The following is a 19,924-nucleotide window of genomic DNA, read 5'->3' on the forward strand; positions in this document are numbered from 1 at the left end:
CCAGATTGTTTCTCAGTGAGGTTATACGGAAATCCGTACTTACACCAACTAGCACCCAATTATGTTGTAGTGATACTTACTTGAGCACGAGCATTTATTGTTGATTATCGATTCAGAAATATCATCTAAAGGCAAAATTAGTTTCAAATCTTAGAAATTCCTTAAGAAGATACAAATCAAGCCAATGAAACAAAAAAATCATAGGAACTTGGGGACACAGGACAATTTTTTTTTGGCAGTGGCTATTTGACCGGCACCGGCTAAATAGCAAATTTGCTATTTGACCGGCACCGGCAAAATAGCAAATTTGCTATTTAGCCGGCACTGAATAAAACTGTTTATTGATGTGATTGTCAGGGACTTTCTATACTTAGTATGTAATAAAATTGAGAATGGAAATGGGGAATGTGTCAAAGAGACAACAACCCGACCAAATAAAAAATAACAGCAGAGGGTCACCAACAGGTCTTCAATGTAGCGAGAAATTCCCGCACCCGGAGGCGTCCTTCAGCTGGCCCCTAAACAAATATATACTAGTCCAGTGATAATGAACGCCATACTAATTTCCAAATTGTACACAAGAAACTAAAAGTAAAATAATACAAGACTAACAAAGGCCAGAGGCTCCTGACTTGGGACAGGCGCAAAAATTTGAATCGACTCTCACTTGGCCCTTGGCTTGTTGTAGCTGTCCATATAATTTCTCTATCATCACTCTCTTTCTGCTCTAGTTTTACTTCAGACCTGAGTGAAAACTGTTTCAGGATATATGATATATGCCCAAGCATATGGTGTCACCAACTCTTGATATTTATATTCAGGCGAATCATTCGAGAATGCTGAAACAGTCCTCTTTCGAAATAAACCGCTTCTCTTGAGGTCTCGTTCTGTTCGCAAAGAATTTAAGGCAATCAGACTGAAGTGTTCAGCAAAATCTGGTAATGTGGAGTAGTGATGTAGCACAGATTTTATTTTGTCATTTATTTCTTTCAATCCTGTTGTTAGTGCGATTCCTAAGATTAACACCATCTTTAAGTCCATCAACCCATTCATGTCTGATGTTGTGCCAGTTTCTTTTGAAGTATGATATTACTGAGTTTGATGATTCTTCAAAAAGTTCTTTGTAAAAAGATTGCACTCTTTGTAGGAATTTAATTGTGCATTAAGCTCAATTATTTTAGGTTTTATATCATCCATTATCACACTATATACTGACCAACTATTTAGGTTGAAAAGTACTCACCCATATTCAGTTCATTTGGTTTGTAATATTTTTCAAATTACATAAAATTTGCCCTTATAGTCATATACAGGTACATGATAGGTTTTTTTTTCTAAAGGAGAGTTAAAAGTTTAAGTGTTTATATGAGTAACAGCAGAGACATATAATACAATTGTATTATATGTCTCTGGTAACAGTAACAAACGTTTTTAAATATAAAATTTAGATTTTTAATTATTATTCTTACATTTTAATTCCAGTGAGATATAATTTAATCAGAGCCGGCTAAATAGCAAATTTGCTATTTTGCCGGTGCCGGTCAAATAGCAAATTTGCTATTTTGCCGGTGCCGGTCAAATAGCAAATTTGCTATTTTGCCGGTGCTGGTCAAATAGCCACTGCTTTTTTTTTTTTTTTTTTTAGCTCTTCCCCTTTTTAAAAATCCGTTATTTTCTGATTTTCTATTAATTTCAGCTTTTTTTGCGTTTGCTGTTCATTTGAAAAAATAGACAAATATACACAGTGTATGTGTCTCTGTTTGGACATACATTGTACATAATATACTTGATATAACTCGTATTTGCTATTCGCTATCAATACCAAGTTTACCATGTTTACTATCAACACGGCAGTCACTGATAATTATATTAAATTTGCAGTATGCTTTTTGATTTTGTGTTTGAAAAGGATTCTGTTATTTGTATGAGTTCTGCTTCGTATGAGGCGAAAGGAATTCGTCTAGTCAGGACAATTAAGGTTTTGCCCAAAGGAATTTACTTTAAGCAGAGAAATATATAATACAATTGCTAATCTCTCGTATCATATGTCTCTGCTTTAAGTAAATCAACTGAAAACGCTATTAACTGTCCTTTCCTAGATTTAGATATTTCCACACTAAATACGACAAAAGGGACGTTTTTTTCGTTCCCTACTTTTAATTTTCCTTTTTTGGATGATTTTGTTCCTTTTGTACCATATCTTACGGTGTTTATATTTCACAACTCCGATCTCGTTCGGTATATGCCCGTGTCTGTTGTGACCAAGGATTTGTATAGTGACATATACAAATCCTTGTTGTGACATTTAAGGTTTTAAACGGAACGTTTAATCAATACATCACTGGTAAATTACTAAGTCAGGGATTTCGTTACATCTTTTTAGTTCTTCCATAGATATAAATATTTGGTTTTGAAGTTTTGATGGTTGTGTCTTTCCCAAGGCAAGAGCCTGTTATTCAGTGGTTGTCGTTTGTTAATGTGTTTCATATTTGTTTTCCGTTCATTTTATTGTAATAAGGCCGTTAGTTTTTTCGTTTGAATTGTTTTACATTTGTGCTTTCACGGTCTTTTATAGCCGTGACTATGCCGCGTATTGGCTCTGCTCATTGATGAAGGTACTACGATGACCTATATATCTGATAATTTCTGTGTAATTTGGTCTCTTTTGGAGAGTTGTCTTATTGGAAAATTCAAATCATACTTCATCTTCTCTTTATAAAATCATCGTATAAAAGAAGATTTGGTATGATTGCCAATGCGACTACTTTCTGCAAGAGATCAAATTTTGTAATTATTTAGATGTTTGTATTACAAATAACATTGAAATCGACATGGTGTTTTATTATAAATTGGATTTCAATATAATCCAGATCATCCTTCTATTATAAATTGAAATTCCAATACCTATTATATGGTATTCTCATTATAAAATTGTGAATATAACTTTTGAGACATAATTGAAAATGACTGAAATGTTATATGTCATATTTTTGTTCCAATTTGCATCCAACGTAGGTAAAGATAATATTTTCTTGTTTGCTTCGTTGCAAGGAGGTTATATTAGAAGGAGCTCTCTCCTTCTAATATAACCTCCTTGCTTCGTTGGTAGTATGGTTTTGTATCAATATCTTTCCATTGTCTAATCCATATGCCAAACACTATACAATGATGTTGTCTTTTCTTGTTGGTGTCCACTGAGACTTCTATAACAGTAGTCTCAGGTGTCCACGATGAGTTTGAGTGAGTTGATTGGATTCAGTTATATAATCACCAATGTTCATAAGTTTAGCTTGAATCTCCAAGACACTTACTTGCGTTGTTTAATACTGACATATTATATTAGGAATACTTTGCTGGAATTAGCGGTTATGTCGTTATTACTACCAATACTCTTTTTCTTGACACTTTGTTAAGTCAGGAATTTGTTCCACTAACATTTTATATCAGACAGGTTCTGTGAAATTTGTTGCTCATTCTAATTTTAAAGTCTTGTTTTACCATTCTATTTAACAACATGTCCATTTTCGTTTTAGTTGAATATATTTTTATTCCCTCTGTATCCTTCTTTAATAGACATACCAAAAGCTCATAGTTAATCCAGTGTATACTAGGTGTCAAACTGCTAATATAAAAACCCTAGCTATCTCTTCAACCAAATTTTGCAATTTTCACAGCTTTCAAAATAGTTTAAGTGGAACTTCATAGAAACCAGGTATATCCTGAATCATACATATATCACCGTTCTACATATCAATTTTTAACCTAACTTTAAAGTCTTATAAGAAAAAATTGATCTGGGAAACACTGGTACTTCCAAATTAACGGTAAACCCCTGGTTTTCTGGAACTCTGGAATTAGTATACTACGGATCGCATTAACCCTGGTTTTTAATGCAAACTCATATACAAGTAAATTTGGGCCAAAATGCTCTATCCCCCAAATGACGTCATTTGAAAGTTGTCCGATGGGGGATAGAAAATGGTCAGAACTACAATAAATATCATTCAGATAGAAAAAATAAAAAGAAATTAAACCAAACCCCTGAAATTAGTTTGAAGGATTAACAAGCAAAATGAGTACCGTAACACACCAAAAGTTTCATTTTTGTTGGTTATTTTAAGTAAACAATGACATCTAAAGCACTATTTTGTGTCAGAGTAGGGCTACTTTTACTAATTTGGAGGGAGTAATGGGTCATTTTCAAAAAATGTGGAATTTTGAAATTGAAAAAATTATTAAAAGTTACCTCTACAAAAGCAAATCAAAACAAACAGTACTTTAAGAAAAACATATTAAAAGATGCATTTTTTGATCGGTGGAACAATATTTTGTCTATCCTGTTACCATTTTCAAAAGAAATTTTGGGGTATTAAGAAAAGGGTTAGATAAAATGTTAAGCTTGTTTTACGTAGCCAATTAGATGGTTTTCAAGAGAATAAACTTCTATATATATATTCATTCTGTAAAATAATAGATTGTTTTCCAATTTTCCAGGTTGTACTTATATTGTTCGGCATTTTTTCACCCTTTCAAATAAACCCAACATCAAGTAAATCCATCATAAGTTAGTTTACTTTTCTCTTTATTTCATTGGTAACAGGAACGTACGTTTCTGATATATCACTATATAAAAGTCTATCCTGTTACCCTTTTGTCTATCCTGTTACCGATATCAGTATTGCACCTGCAAATGCTTAATTGGCAAGATTAAGACGTTATAACCTTAAGATGAGTTCAAACAATGAAACATTTCACTCGTTTTGCACCTATATGTTAAGATAAAAAATTTAACGACGTTTTTGTCTACGATTGTCTATCATGTTACTGTAACCATAGCAACCATAGTAACAGGATAGACATAACAGGATAGACAAATTTCTTCGTTTTTGATTGCTGTTATGAAATAACTACTCCCTTTGGTGAAATGATTATGGTTTTCTATTGTGAATTTGGTTTCCAACACGTTATTGCAGTTTTTACAAGCATACTGTTGGTGTAATTAATCAAAATTGTTAGTAACAGCATAGACATGAAAAAAGTACACTCTATTTTTTTCGCTAAATGTCTTGAAATTTCTTTTCTCTACACTGTCGTTCAAGAAACGAGGCGTTTTAAATGTAAATATTACTTTGTACTTTATGAACCTCCCGTACGCTGATTGAATTTAGTTTGTAGATAATATGTTACATAGAATGATATAGAAGCTACGATTTTTCTTTAGAGTAATAATAAACGTTCTTAAAAAGTCTTTTTTGCAGATATCAAGGCGATCAGAAAATCGGAAAAAAACATTTGAATTGTGTTTTTCTGACACTGTACGCACACAAATACCCCCAAATCGGCCTTAAATGCAGTTTAATCTTATCAAAATAGATGTTAGGTGTGTTTATTATTAATGTTCTGAATCCCAAATCCGACAAGCTTTCATTTAAACCATTACAACTGAAATTTCCATCAGAAATAAAATCAAAGAGCTGAAAGCTCTGGAAAAAAATGACACCCTGCCTCTAATATTGGGATATTTTTTATGCAAGTCTTGATTTTCACATACCGTAATAAGTTTTACATTGCAACATGTCTCATAAGCATATAATTGATAATCGTATATGTGTATGTGTGTGCGAGAAGTGAAGTGAAGATAACAACTGACTGTTTAGTACAAATTAATAGGTCAAGAGTCAAGACTACCTGAATGATCTACAGTATCCAATGACTTCTGGCTGGTTTGTTTGTGTGCAAATAAATAGGTCAAGACTACTGGAATGATCTTCAATATCCAATGACTACTAGCTGTTCTTTTGTACTAATAAATAGGTCAAGAGTATTTAAATGATTTACAATATCCAATGACTACTGGCTGTTCTTTTGTACATACTAAATGAAGACTACCTGAATGATCTAAAGTATTCCAAGTAATGTGTATTTTTTTTCTTGCAATTACATTTTTCTAAATCAAGAATACAGACTTCTACATGTAGCTAGTATCATTTTCAAACCAAATGATTATGAAGAGCCTGTTGTAACAAGCTCTTATATCCCACTAGTCCTTTAACATATGACTTCGCATTCTTATTCAATTTTTAACTTTTTATACTGATATTTTCATTTCTTTAAAAAAAAAATAATGCGAAGTGTGGCACATGTTAGTAATTTTTTTTTATCAGAACAGTAAATAGAAATAGTCAATAATGCTCCCGAGGTCATATGCTATAGGACTTATTATCCACATACTCATTAAATAAGTTACTAGTGACATAGTTATTTCTGTTACTTGATGCAAATTCTACTTCTGTAGATTTACACAATAGCATAATATTGTTAATATACTAGTTTTATTTCACCTTGAAGATTAGACAAATAGGGATACTCCTTTGATTTTTGATTTCATGTCAGTCGGGTCGCTTTATGTGAAACTTGAAACCACTTCTCTGCCATATTGATATTTTATAACAACTTTGCCCTTGACCCATATAATTGATATTCATTCTTTAACCATGTATCATAGTAAGCTAGTTTTTTTTTTATTTTGCACTAACCCACTATCTTCCATGTCAAATTTCTGTCTCCATTTAAGTTTATGCCAGCGGCGGATCTAGAAATTTTCATTAGTGGGGGCCCGCTGGCTGCCTAAGAGGGGGCCCGCTCCCGTCACGCTTCAGTGATTCCCTATATAATCAACTAAATTTTTTTCTAAATCTGCCTCTGTATGCCATTGAACCATCATGGTATTAAACACAATTCCAAGTAATTATGCTGTTATAGAGGGTCACCATATATTCAACTTGGGTGGCATTCCAGTTATTGAAATTTGTGTCAGATTAGAACAATGAACTAGAGCTTTAGGAATGGATCTTATAATTTAATATGGAGCCATAGAACGCGACCCCTGGCCGGTAACAAAAATAAACAAGCTTGAAAGGATACATGTCAAGCGGCAAAATTTATTACCAGAGATAACAAGCCAAGAGAGGATGGATACGTCTCCAAAATGCTTGCCAGATGGGAACTACAAGATCTCCAGACAAGGATGAATAAGGCGTTGAAGCCAAAGTAAGTATTAATGTAAAAAGTAGTTGAGGGGCTGATCAGGCTATTGAACGTCCCTTGAACCAGACGAATTCCTCAAAAAAGCATGTCCGAAGAGAACTGCAGAGAAATTCAAAGGATACCACGTAACAATCATTGAGGCCCCTCATGGGGGGTCCTAGTAATCACATAATCACCATTTTTTTGCCAATATAATCACATAATCATTAAATATTTGCTTATCTTTAGTAATCAAATAATCATAAACTAAAAATACAGTCCTAGGTAATCAAATAATCATGAAATATTTGGCTTAATAATCAAATAATCATTAAAAAAACGGCCAAGTAATCACATAATCAAAAACCCCATGAGGGCCCTCATTATTGTGGATTTAAGCAAGTGAAGAATAACTCTAACTGTGAGTGTATTGACATTCCACCAAGTAAAACACCGTACAATATTTAAACTCATTCTTTGAAAGACAGTGATCGCGTCGAATCAGCTAGACGACAGTCACATCGTTAACAGTTGTGCACGCATCACTGAAACGTAGAGAGCTTCAAAGCCAGCATCGATATCGTCATTTTATTCACATGTCATACAGATACAGTTTGTTACAGACTCTGTTGCTGTAACTTTGTAAACAAACCTCGAGTCGGGCCGCAGTCTGCCCCGGGACTAGTATTAAATTTTCAGCTCGGACTAATAAATTTTAATTATCGCTAGCCCGACCGGACTATAGTCAGAAATATAACGCCCTTCCTATGATTTTGAACATATTTGAAGTTTAGATTGACAAGTAATGCAGAAAAGATCGTCAAATTAATGTGTACGAACGTAACCGAGATCGATAAATACATTTATCCTGAGAAAGAGAAAGTGGACCAGTCGCAATATTTCTGGTTCTTCGATCTGTATTATAACCAGTAGAAAGTGGACCAATACGAACACATTATATTTTTGTAAAACGAAACGACTATCAAGTTTCCCCCCGATCAATATATATTTAATGTTCTTACAATGTTTTTGTTTTACTTCACATAATCAATATATAACTAATTTCCGATAATTCAAAACTTCGTAAATCTAAATAAAAACCAGTATTTATCCAATGGGTGTCAAGATGATTCCGATTAATACCGATTAATACTTTTTAAATGGTTGTTAAGTTGAAATGGTAAGAAAGGCTGACATTATTTAGGAGAACTATTTTGTCTAACGATAGCTGATCATTGGTGTGTGAAAAGTCCAGAACCATGTCAAAACGGACCTGTTTGTTTATTACGTAGATAAAAGCAAAAGCTTTGATAAATATGAAAAATATAACAAAGGGTACGCTCAAAATACCATTTAATAACCTATGAATATGTCAAAAATGTTTTATTCTGTAAATAATTAAAGTATGTAAACTGTACGCTCAAAATACCATTTAATAACATTTAAGAATTGAATGCTTCTTTTTGTAAATTCATTGGGGTGTAAAAGCGTTGACCGAAGTACATTTTGTATGAAGCGCGGAAGCGCTTCATTCTAAAAATGTGCGCACGGTCAACGCTTTTACAACCCTATGAAGTTACAAAAAGAAGCATTCAATACTTATAATTACATTTTTTAGCTATGATCATGATAACACGAATTTCATATTTTTTTAATTTTATTCACCTGTGCACTTTATTGTGGGACCACGTGTTATCATGAATGAAAAGTTTTATTGAGTGATGCAATTGCTTACGGAATAACACGTGATGTGCAGTTAGCCAATCAGAATAAAGTATTATAATGAAACATACATCTCATGTAATTATATGAATATGTCAAAATGTTTTATTCTGTAAATAAAGTATGTAAACTGGTTCCCGGTTGATTACTACACAATAATGATAATACAAGGAGATTTCAGTTTGTATGTAAAATAGTAAAATACCAAACAAAGCGCGGTAGGCGGAGAAATGTAATGGAAGATAAATACGAACCAAGCGCGGAAGGCAGAGAAATGTAATGGAAGTTCAGGTCAATAGTATCGGAAACATGCCGCTGAAAGCGTCATTTTCCAAAAATTAGCATGGGTGTACTGAAAATTTGACATTTTTTGAAAATGACCCAATTGGTGGTCTGACACCACTGTAATCTGTAATCTGTAATATATATTCTGCCAATGTAGGCACATCTCTTCCGAGTATTCGAGTTCACAAATTAACATGAATAAAAATATCTTCCACCAATATTACTATACACTATTTACATTGTACATCATATTCTTGACGATAAAATTGGGCTTAATGTCAATATACGCAGCATCAACTCATTAAATACTTTAATGACTATAAGAGGGAAGTAGGACAAATCGCCCAACACCAAATCGCCCCACTTTTAAAGAATTGCCCCAAACTGGTTTACCAACTCGCCCCACTTGTAAAAAGGGTTAAATCCCGTTAATTTTTCTCCTACCAACTCGCCCCACTTAATGAAATAATATAAACCCAGATGAATATATAATTTCAGGTCTGCCAACTCGCCCCACATAACTAAAAAAAATTATACACAGAATACAAAAAAAACCCGAAAATTTACAAAATCATTATTATTGATATTGAGTTGGCATGACTCAATTTAATTCATCAGGTATTTTCTATTTTTCATTAGTGGGTCGACATTGGCGTTGCTCAATTCATCAGGATTTTTCTATTTTTCACTGGTTGGGCTAGTTGGCAAAAAAAAAAAAAAAAACAAAAAAAACCCTTGTTGCGTCATCCGATGCTTAGTTAGCATGTGGTTTTAGCAAAGAGCATGTTCCAGCCACATTTTATTATGTATTTGATTAATTTTTTGTATTTGATGACAATGCGATGGAAAATAAGAGAACTAGGAAACCTCCAGCTTATCTAAAGGATTTCACTTTACCTTCTTTTGATATGCAGAACGAGTTTGCATCAGTTTACGAAGTTGGAGATTTAACCTCTGAACACGTGGTTCAACATGAGACTTTTGCACCAAAATCAGATAAAGCAAGTGTTAGCGTTCATCCAAAAATTCTTACGTCTACAAACACGGTGAATGAACTGGATAAAACAATTGAAGAATTAACAATTCAGAACAAAATATTAGAACGGGATCTGTTGTTGGCTGAACAAAACGCACACCTTGTGGCTAAGAAAACTTTCGGTGTCGATAAAAAGACTTCATGTGATAAATCAGATAATGATAGGAATAATTGCCAAGCGAAAATTAAAGGTAAAGATTTTCCATATCTATTGTTCAAAGACAAACAAAAACGTAAAGCAGTTTCGGGTGAAGCAAGGGCCGCTATATAAGGATCGGGTAAAATACGATGTGCCATGGCCACATGAACATGCCCAAACCAAATCATTGAGTTATTCTGATGAAGACTTCGGATTCGTACAGTTAGTTAGAGGTGAACTATTTATTATGCACAACATATTTCAATGCTAAGACAAAAGCATTTAATTAATCTGTTATATCTTGCCGAAAAATATCCTTTTACCGAGATTAAGGATTTTCATGCCGAAGTTTTGCGTTCGGTGGAAAGGGGTCACAAACATTGGTCTCATACGTTTTCAGAAGAACAAGGCCGCACTCTCGTCTCCGCCCTTAAAATGGACCTTAGAGGAAGAACTGAACGATAATAATCGCAATCCAATTTGCTGCTCCTTCCAAGCAGCAACTAGCCATTCTGTGGATCAATTTGGAGACTATTGAGATGACAAATTATTGCATATATCGCTAATATTACAATTTTTTAAAATTTTTATAATACATATTAATGATGATATTGTGAAACCTCCTGCTATGTCAGGTGTGATTGCTTCCCCTGTTGTTGTTTTTTTCAGGTGTGTACTATATTTATGAGTAACAACTCAAATATTTTGATATTATTTTTAAACCCCCTGCAGTGTCAGGTGTAATTGCTTCCACTGTTTTTTTTCCCAGGTGTGTACTATAATTATGAGTAACAACTCGAAATATTATGATATTATTTTTAACCCCCTGCAGTGTCAGGTGTGATTACTTCCCCTGAATATTCAGGTGTGTTCTATATTTTAAGAGAGAGATCATATTCCCTTGCTAATGCGGTCGTGTCTTTGTGTGATAACTCCGAATATCATAATTTTACAAAACTCTTGCAGTGACAGGTGTGATTGCTTCCCCTGTTTTTCAGGTGTGTACTATATGATAAAAGAGATAATATTCCCCTGCAGATGCGGGCGTGTTACTGTGTATGATTATCCCCAAGTTCGTTTAGAATATCTTTGAGGCAGATATGTTTAGTAATATTATTATTTTTTTGTTTTGTTCCTTGCATTATAAGAGAGTTATAAGTTCACCTAGACATAGTAGTGTTTAATAGTGTGATCACTAGTGCCATGATTGTGTAGTGTAGAAGTCCCCCTTTCCCTCCGCTGTATTTACAAGGGTGTCTATTTAGACTGAAATTATCCATATTTTTTTTAATGCCTTTATTATGCATGATGTAGCACTGATTTTGACACTGTTGTCAAAGATAATAATTACATGAATTACACATGAATTACAATGTTGTTGATGACATTTTAGGCAGCAACCATTTGATTTTCTGGGGGGGGGGGGGGGGGGCTATGGTTTTTTTTGGAAAAAAAAGTTTGTTTCCAGTTTTTGGAGAAAAAAATAATTTGTTTTTGATTCTTAGAAAAAAAATTTGTTTGTTTCACCCTCAGCTGCCACTATATGTAATGCTAAAATTGAAAGAAAAAAAATTGTTTTCGACTTGTCGCGAAAAAAATAGATTGTTTTTCGCCGCAGGCAAAAAAAAAAATTTGTCCAGAAAAAAAAACCATAGCCCCCCCCCAGAAAATCAAATGGTTGCTGCCTTAGTTTTACATATTTGTCATTTGCTTGATTAACAAAATTATTATCATGTACAATGTCAAGCTGTATGAAGGGTATCCTTCTTCTATTGAATTGTCAGACTAAACAGGATCATGATTACACACATGTTTTTTTTTTTTCTTTTCTTTTCTTTAGTTGTCAATTGCGTACAATGGGAGGCAACTCTCCTTGTACCTAATTGATAACGCCGTGTACTAGATTTGCCTCCCCTTGTTGCGTCATCCGATGCTTAGTTAGCATGTGGTTTTAGCAAAGAGCATGTTCCAGCCACATTTTATTATGTATTTGATTAATTTTTTTTTTCCTTCCTTATAATTTATATTTAATCTTACCCAGATTGGGTTAAGGTGCTTCATATTGACACTTGTTCATTGTTGCTTATTGATACCATGTTTGGTATAATTGTATATTATTGCATTATTATAATAAAGCACCTTTCGCCAAACACTATTAGTTGTCAATTTGTAAAAGAAAAACCATTATGTATAGGTCAAAGTCCTGTCTTCAACATGGAGCCTAGCTTGGCTCACATCGAACAGCAAGCTATAAAGGGCCCCACAAATGACTAGTGTAAAACCATTAAAACGGGGGGGGGGGGGGGGGGGGGGGGGGGGGGGGGGGGGGAAATGTGTATTGATTTTATTTATAAGTGGGACAGCAACATACATGACATAGATATACAACGGAATTGCATCTTTTTTCATAAGTGGGGCGAGTTGGCATTACTAAATTCATCAGGATTTATCTATTTTTTAGAAGTGGGGCGAGTTGGCAGACCATATATCAGAGGGATGTTTTCCCTTTTCATAAATGAAGCAATATATCCAACCTATTTTCAATGGGATTTTATCCTTTTCATAAGTGGGGCGAGTTGGTAAACAAAAGTGGGGCGATTTTAAAGCCAATGGGGCGAGTTGGTGAAAAAGTGGGGCGAGTATGTGTGGGGCGATTTTCCAGTGGGGCAATTTGTCATGGATTCCGGTCTCTTACTAAGAGACCGTTGTGTTAGTTATGTTTTAAACATTTGTGTTGGGTTTTAGTTGTATTTTTAATGGTTTGACTGGGACCAATCTGAATAGATCCTTTGCTTCTCGACTTAAGGAATCAATAACAAACGAAAAACAAAAATAAAATAGTGATTGACTTTAATTTTTACACTATTTGTTTATTCTGATTATATAGACAAATTTTTATTTTATTTATATTTTTTTTTTATCAAATATAACAAAACATTAAACATTCTGTGCGGACTATTCTGCATAGTTTCGGGTTCCAACATGGCAACAATGGCAACAAGTCACAATTTGTCAGTAATGACAAATTCTTGCATAAAACCTCCGGTAGATCCCCAAACTGGATTATCGTCAACAATGCATGAAAGACCTAAGCCGTCAATGAGCTACTTGTTCGATGAAATGAGTAACGGGTATGTTTATGAACACGACCGACAGCAGTTTTATGAAAACGGTTCGCCCGATCTTGTCGCACCGGAACCCGCCTTGAAAACCATTGCACGCGACTTAAGCAATTGTACTGACGAAGAATTCTATGAAAAACTCACACAGATAAAAAACGAACACAAGAAAACATTGGTACTATGTGAAAAGCTATATAAAGAGAAAGTCAACCACCAAAATCAGACAGAAATTTCTGGCATTGGGCCAAGACCAGTTACAATTACATCAACCTTAAATGGACTTGATTCATCAGCAGTTCATAATTTAGATGTGACTTCAAGAGATTATATTAAAGGTCAAGAAACTATATTAGACAGGTATGCAAGTTCCAAACCTCCACTTCCACTTTCTAAAACTCAACGAATTTCCCGTTCACCATCAGATATACCTGTCTGCAGACCTAGCTCTGCACCTGTTTACAGACGTGGATCACTTACTAAGAGTTTGGAAGATGAAGTGTGGAAGTCAATTTCAGAAAGGAGAGAAAAACAAACAATCGATAATTATGAGGATGAACAACATTTACAAAATAGAAGTTATGGGGAAAATGAAAATCCAGAATTGTCTGGTGCTTTATCACATATTGAAGATATGTGGGAAGAATTTTCAATTGATGAATATTATCCAAGATCCAGACAAAGACCTTCCTCAGCCACAGTAACAAGGGGAGAAAAAGAAGAAAAGGAATGGAGACATAGGATAACAATTCCAAAACCATTTAAAATGACAATAAGAGAAGAAAACAAAGAAAAAACAGTCTCAAAGGCTCAAATTGAATTAGAAGAACAAAGGAAACAACAAGAAGCCGAAGAACGAATTGAATGTTCAAAAAAATTTAAAGCTGCACCTGTACCAGCTCATGTGTATTTACCACTCTTTGATGAAATAATGGAACAGCAAGAGACAAAACGAAGATTCCTTCAGCAGAATTCTCAAGAGTTACTGAAATCTCAGGAAAAACCGTTTAAATTTCATTACAGAGAAAGAAGTAAAGAAAGACAAACAAGAATTCAATCAGCTCCTACTCGAAGAGAAACAAAGTCAAAACACATGTTCAAAGCTAATCCAGTTCCAGATTACTTATATGATAATTCTGTTTATGACAGAATCCTAGAAGAGGAAGAATATAGAAAAATAAGAATGAAAATGCATTCAGAAGAATTACTTAAAAGTTCATCATTGCCTTCTAACATGGAAGCATTGCAAAAAGCCAAGGAACTTAAAGCAAAAGAAAAAGCTATAAAAAGAAAAAAGAAACATTACTCAAAAACTAAAGTAAATCATGAGGTGCCAGATTATGATGAACTTTACTTGCATTTTCAGAAAGAGTTATCGAGACGCAAAAATGAAAGGGATGGTACAGTTGTCAAACCATTCCATCTTCATACAGAAAATATGAGATCAAGTCGCGAAAAAATTATATCTGACATTGCAAACGATGAGAGAACATTGAAAGAGAACAGATGGCCATATAAAAATCCAAGAACTACTCCACGAAGAAGTTTAGGTAATATATTTTTGCTCTACAAATGTACAATTTATTGAATGTAAAGTTGTACAATGCATCTACAATGTAATGGTCCTTCTGCAAATGTTCTAGGATTACATGTATCATGATGTATAGATAAAATTTGTATCTAGATAAGGAATTAAGAAATGTTTGGGTCCAACCCCACTTTTTTCCATGCTCCTGTTTTCAAACTCTTTGCCTAGTGTTGAAAGACAAATGACTATTTTTTTTAATGTCTTGTCCTTAATGCTTAAACACACAGAAAAAAAGTTTGTTTCTGAAAAGGTTAACATACATGTATATATTACAGATGCATTCAAATTCAATCTTAATTGACTACTACTACTAGGATTGTCAGCTCCTTCACCAAATAAAAGTTAAACTCGGACCTCATTGATAAAGTGTTGAAACTGATGTTCAAAAAGATGAGCTGTACTTGACACATACGTAACATGTATGATCTCATTATCGGGTGGAAGTTGGTCAGAAACATTTGTTTTATGATATATATATCATATAGAATCAATCAACTACCAGCACTTACCCTCCTGAAAACTCAAACATATTATAAAAACCAAGAAAAACAAAAATGAAAAATACATGGTCAAAATAGGTTCTGACTAAATACAAGTGCAACATGTGCATGGAGTAATTAGATCATTTTCTTGTGCACACAAGCCTTCTTCTTTGTCTATTTTAAACAACAAAAGGAAAACCTCAGTGAATCTGCCAACAGCATATAATCTCAAATTAAACTTCAACAGGGAAATTAATAACAGAACATACTTTGGCAAGCAGGGTCAGTATGTGCTAGCTAGTACAGGTAAAATGTAGTTAGGTAAAGTACTTACATGTATTTATCTGCTGGTTGGATACATTGTATATGTGCTGATCAAAAAACAAAAAATCAAGAAAATTGTATTATTTCAATCCACAAAGCTAGAGTCAAAACACTTCTTGTAATTTTAATATGAAAACTATTTTCAATGATTTGTAAACAATACTTTAATATAGAAACTCCAGCTGGTGCACGCAAACTCTTTGTGCAATTAATGTCTACATATATATATTTTTATATTTCCAGGCCATCTATCCACTTCTTTGGATTCTATACCAGCAAAGATGACAAATGCTGCAGCACTCAGATCTAGTCAGTCCAAGTATGTATGACATATGTATTTAGACAAATATTAATTATATAATATAAAGCAGAATAGGATACCATAAAATGTTTGTTTACAATCCTTTGAGTCTGAACAACTCATTTATGAATATTTTATTGCCAGATCATATGTGACAAAGAAAACTGAAATCTAATGAGTTATTATGAAGCATTAACCTCATATATTTTTAAATCACCTGTCTAAAAGTCGTGCTCATAGCCTTCTGGTAATTTTTCAAAAATTTCTTCTACCTTTTGCTTATAATTAAACTTTACTGGAATAGTGATTGGAGACCCCTTTATGAATATTATCCTTTTCCAATGATTACATGGTATTGAATCATCTTTGCTTCTGCATAACATTTGGGTAAGCATTAACTACATTTATGTTGTGGCACATTTGTGAGTAAAATGCAAAAGTTTTCTAGACTTCAATGCTATGAGTGAAACATTTACATAACATTCTAGTCCTAGTAACAGGTAAGGGATTTGATCCACTAAATTCAAAATTGATATAAGATAAATGATCAGGTGTCATTTGTAATGGATCCATTTCTTTTTTCAATATGTGAAAAAAATGTAAAAATCTATTGATTTTTATATTATTTTTACAGAAAAAAACTGTCAACAATGACTGAGAAGGAAAGAAGAGAGGTTGATGAAGAGAGACGAAAACGAAACAAAGAGATGAAATATCGAAGATTAATAAATGAAAGAGCATCGACTGAAAATTTATCTGAAACTAATGAACAGAGGTTACGAAGATACAGGTAATTAAAAAAAGCCTTGGCACAAGTCCTTAACAGATATTTTGTTATTTCAAATTGTAATCAAATTTTGTATAACATATAAATACAGTGCTGTGAAAAATATTCAGTCTGTTTAACAAGTTAGTCATGCCCTTAAACAAATTAGAATTAGAGCAAACTAGTAGGTACTACAAATTATATACTTATAGATAAAAACATATAATTTCACTAATAATTTCTTAAATGTGTATATCGCAGTGTTCTCTTCAGAAATTTCTTATATCATCCTGGTAAACAGGAAATTATGAAATACTGTCTTGCTTCTAGAAATTGTAGCATCACATCCATAACACAATCTACAAGAAAATCATTTCAGATAGCATCACATTACTGTGATACTAAAAGGCCCTGGAGAGAACACTGATATTTAATGAATTTATTAACACTGAATCCTTTATAAAAATGTAAAACTAAACATTGTAAACATTTCTGCCATATGATCTAGCACCAAGATTCAATCTCCCATGATATGGTTGCAGAAAATTGTATGTTTTTCACTAAATATTCTTATGTTGTGTAATTTGTAGAGAGGCTGAGAGAGAAAGAATGGAACAATATGAGAAAGAATTACAAAATATGAAGGACAGAATTGACCAAAGACCATTATTGTTTGAACAAGAATCACAGGTAAACAACTTTAAACTAATTATTGTGACTTAATTGTTAGTGTTACTCTCCACCTGTTGCAACTTATTCAAAATTCTGACCAAATTGCAATTTGTTTTTATAAATCCAAACTGATCAACTGGTCAGAAATTTGAACAAACTACTGTAGAATACCACAGCTAAGTAATGAAAGTGCAAGGTGATATATATAAAAATTACAGCTTAGATATATTGTATTGATTCATGGAAATTACAACAATGAAAACATATATAATAAAGTATCATTGCTATGTAAAATATTAATGAATTCTTTATGATCTCCAGCATCATGTAAACATCAATTTGCACTTTTTAGGTCAACGCCAAAAAAACAGCTGAGAAGAAGTTTACTGCCAAACTACAAAGTCATGGACTTAATGAAGACGCCCTGCAGACTAGAAGTTCACGTACGGTTAGTGTCCACGATAGTTATGACAGTTATGATGATGATTTTGATGACACCTATATAAAAACAAAAGAAGTTGAAGTGGAGTCATAGGACAAAGATGCAACAGACTTGACAAAAATTCAAGGACTACATTCAGATGTAACATGCAGTTATATTCAGAGTGAAAAGAACAAGATAAGAGCTGCTGCAATAGATGTAACAGATGTTATTTATTTACATGTAGAGTTAAGCAGTGACAAGACATCTTTTGTTAGTTAGATACTTTAGTAACTTAGATAAGGAACATGTTATATTGAACTGAGTTCAAGTTATAACAGATCGGAAAAAGAGAAAAATAACGAATTTTTTTTAAACTAATGTTTAGTATGGTCATGATGGTAAATAAATGTTGGAGAAATTAAGAATTCCATTCTAATCATGTGCCAACAGCAATATTTCACTTGTAAATGGCAAATGATCATTGTTTCAATTTATCAGATATTGTGAATATAATTTTAAGACTCTTGGTTTAAATTGTTTTTTTGATAAGGTTATTAGTGCAAATAAAATTATGTCTTAATCTCTTGTTTGTTTTTAGAATTGTTTCTAATGAATGGTATTGATTGTGATAGCTAACAGTTGAAATTTTTTTGTAAATGCATTTTCCAAATATAAAAAAAACAGTACTGTAAATGAAAACTGGAATTTATAGGTACATTGTAAATGTTAGTAGGTCATTTCAAATGTTTTATCAGAGATAATGTATAAAGGCTGTTAATCAAAGTCTAAGACAGAAGGAAAGAAGGCATTGTTTTGGCATTATTTTTTTTCATAAGAAAGACTAGTGACAAAATTCAATAGAAATTAGTGATATATAGGACATTATTAATAAATAGATGATTATAGTAGTAGAAATTTGTACCAAAGCTTTTTATATATGTATTTCTACTATAACCAAGTTTCACATTCCATTAGAAAGTAGATCTTGCTACTGTGCAAGAGGTTAATAAAACAGTTTTTGCATTTGGTAAATAACATAGATTCAGGTTTTTGACACATTATTCATTTAAAAAACAATAGAAAAGCACCTGATGTATTTTTTCATTGTAATTTGTTTGTTATGTACATGTCTTGTAAGACAGATGACTCAAATGTTTATTTTCCAGTAAGACAGTTGTAACTAAACTTGGCTTAATACATTGTATCAAAAGTTAATTTTGTATTTGTAAATGTATGCTTGAACATATATTTTTTTATTTAGTCAGAAGCTGATACTCTACTTTTGTCACTTCTTATTTATGATAGCAGTAGTGTACTATGATTTTCTGTTACCTGCATCCGTCCATCTTGTCTTCATTCCAATATTGAGTTCACTATTTAGTTGTGGTCCCTTCTACTTGAAACATAGTACAGTTATTAAAAATATGTTTGATTACAATTTTAATCCAAAATTTGTGGTTTAATACATATTGAAAAGGAATAATGTTTTAAGGGCATGATATCTCTTGGCATATATTCTTGTTTAAAAGATGCTTTTGTTTTGTCTCATACTCTAGGTATGAGAATGGCCAGTATAGATATTCAGGTTTTATGTACACGTGTAAGTACTGTAAAATATCCTTACTATGTCTCAATATGACGAAGAAGATCAGGAACCAAACCACAAATGTTCATATTGTGCTTAACAATTGATAATTGCACATCTGTACGCTAAAACAGATTTTTTTTACACCTCCCACATATTAAACCAGGCAGTATTTAGAGATGATTGGGGAGTCAGTTGTTCTTCTGTGCAACAAGATTTTTCAATGACTGACTAAAACATTTGTTCTACATATATGTCAGATAGAAGTTATTCATTATCCTATAGCAAATACAGTCATTTTCCTTTTGTATCTTCTAGTTTCATTTATTTTCATGTACATTACAATACTTTGTTATTGATAGTAAATCAGTCCTAAGCTAAGGTTATACTGCAATGAATTTGGTTGAAAAGGAAATTTGAGGACTTTGTGAAGAATCTTTCAGAAAAAAAAGAAA

At 32.9% G+C, this 19,924-nt stretch overlaps 1 protein-coding gene across 1 annotated transcript; it reads left to right on the forward strand.

Moving 5' to 3' along the window:
* Positions 1–13,159: 13,159 nt before the first annotated feature.
* LOC139517348 (protein FAM161A-like) lies at positions 13,160–19,924 on the forward strand. Its single transcript, XM_071308290.1, has 5 exons — positions 13,160–14,877; positions 15,965–16,040; positions 16,657–16,812; positions 17,379–17,478; positions 17,813–19,924. The coding sequence occupies exons 1-5, from the start codon at positions 13,191–13,193 to the stop codon at positions 17,993–17,995; spliced, it is 2,202 nt and encodes a 733-aa protein (XP_071164391.1). The 5' UTR covers positions 13,160–13,190; the 3' UTR covers positions 17,996–19,924.

This window comes from Mytilus edulis, chromosome 3 (assembly GCF_963676685.1).
Source record: "Mytilus edulis chromosome 3, xbMytEdul2.2, whole genome shotgun sequence".
NCBI lineage: Eukaryota > Metazoa > Mollusca > Bivalvia > Mytilida > Mytilidae > Mytilus > Mytilus edulis.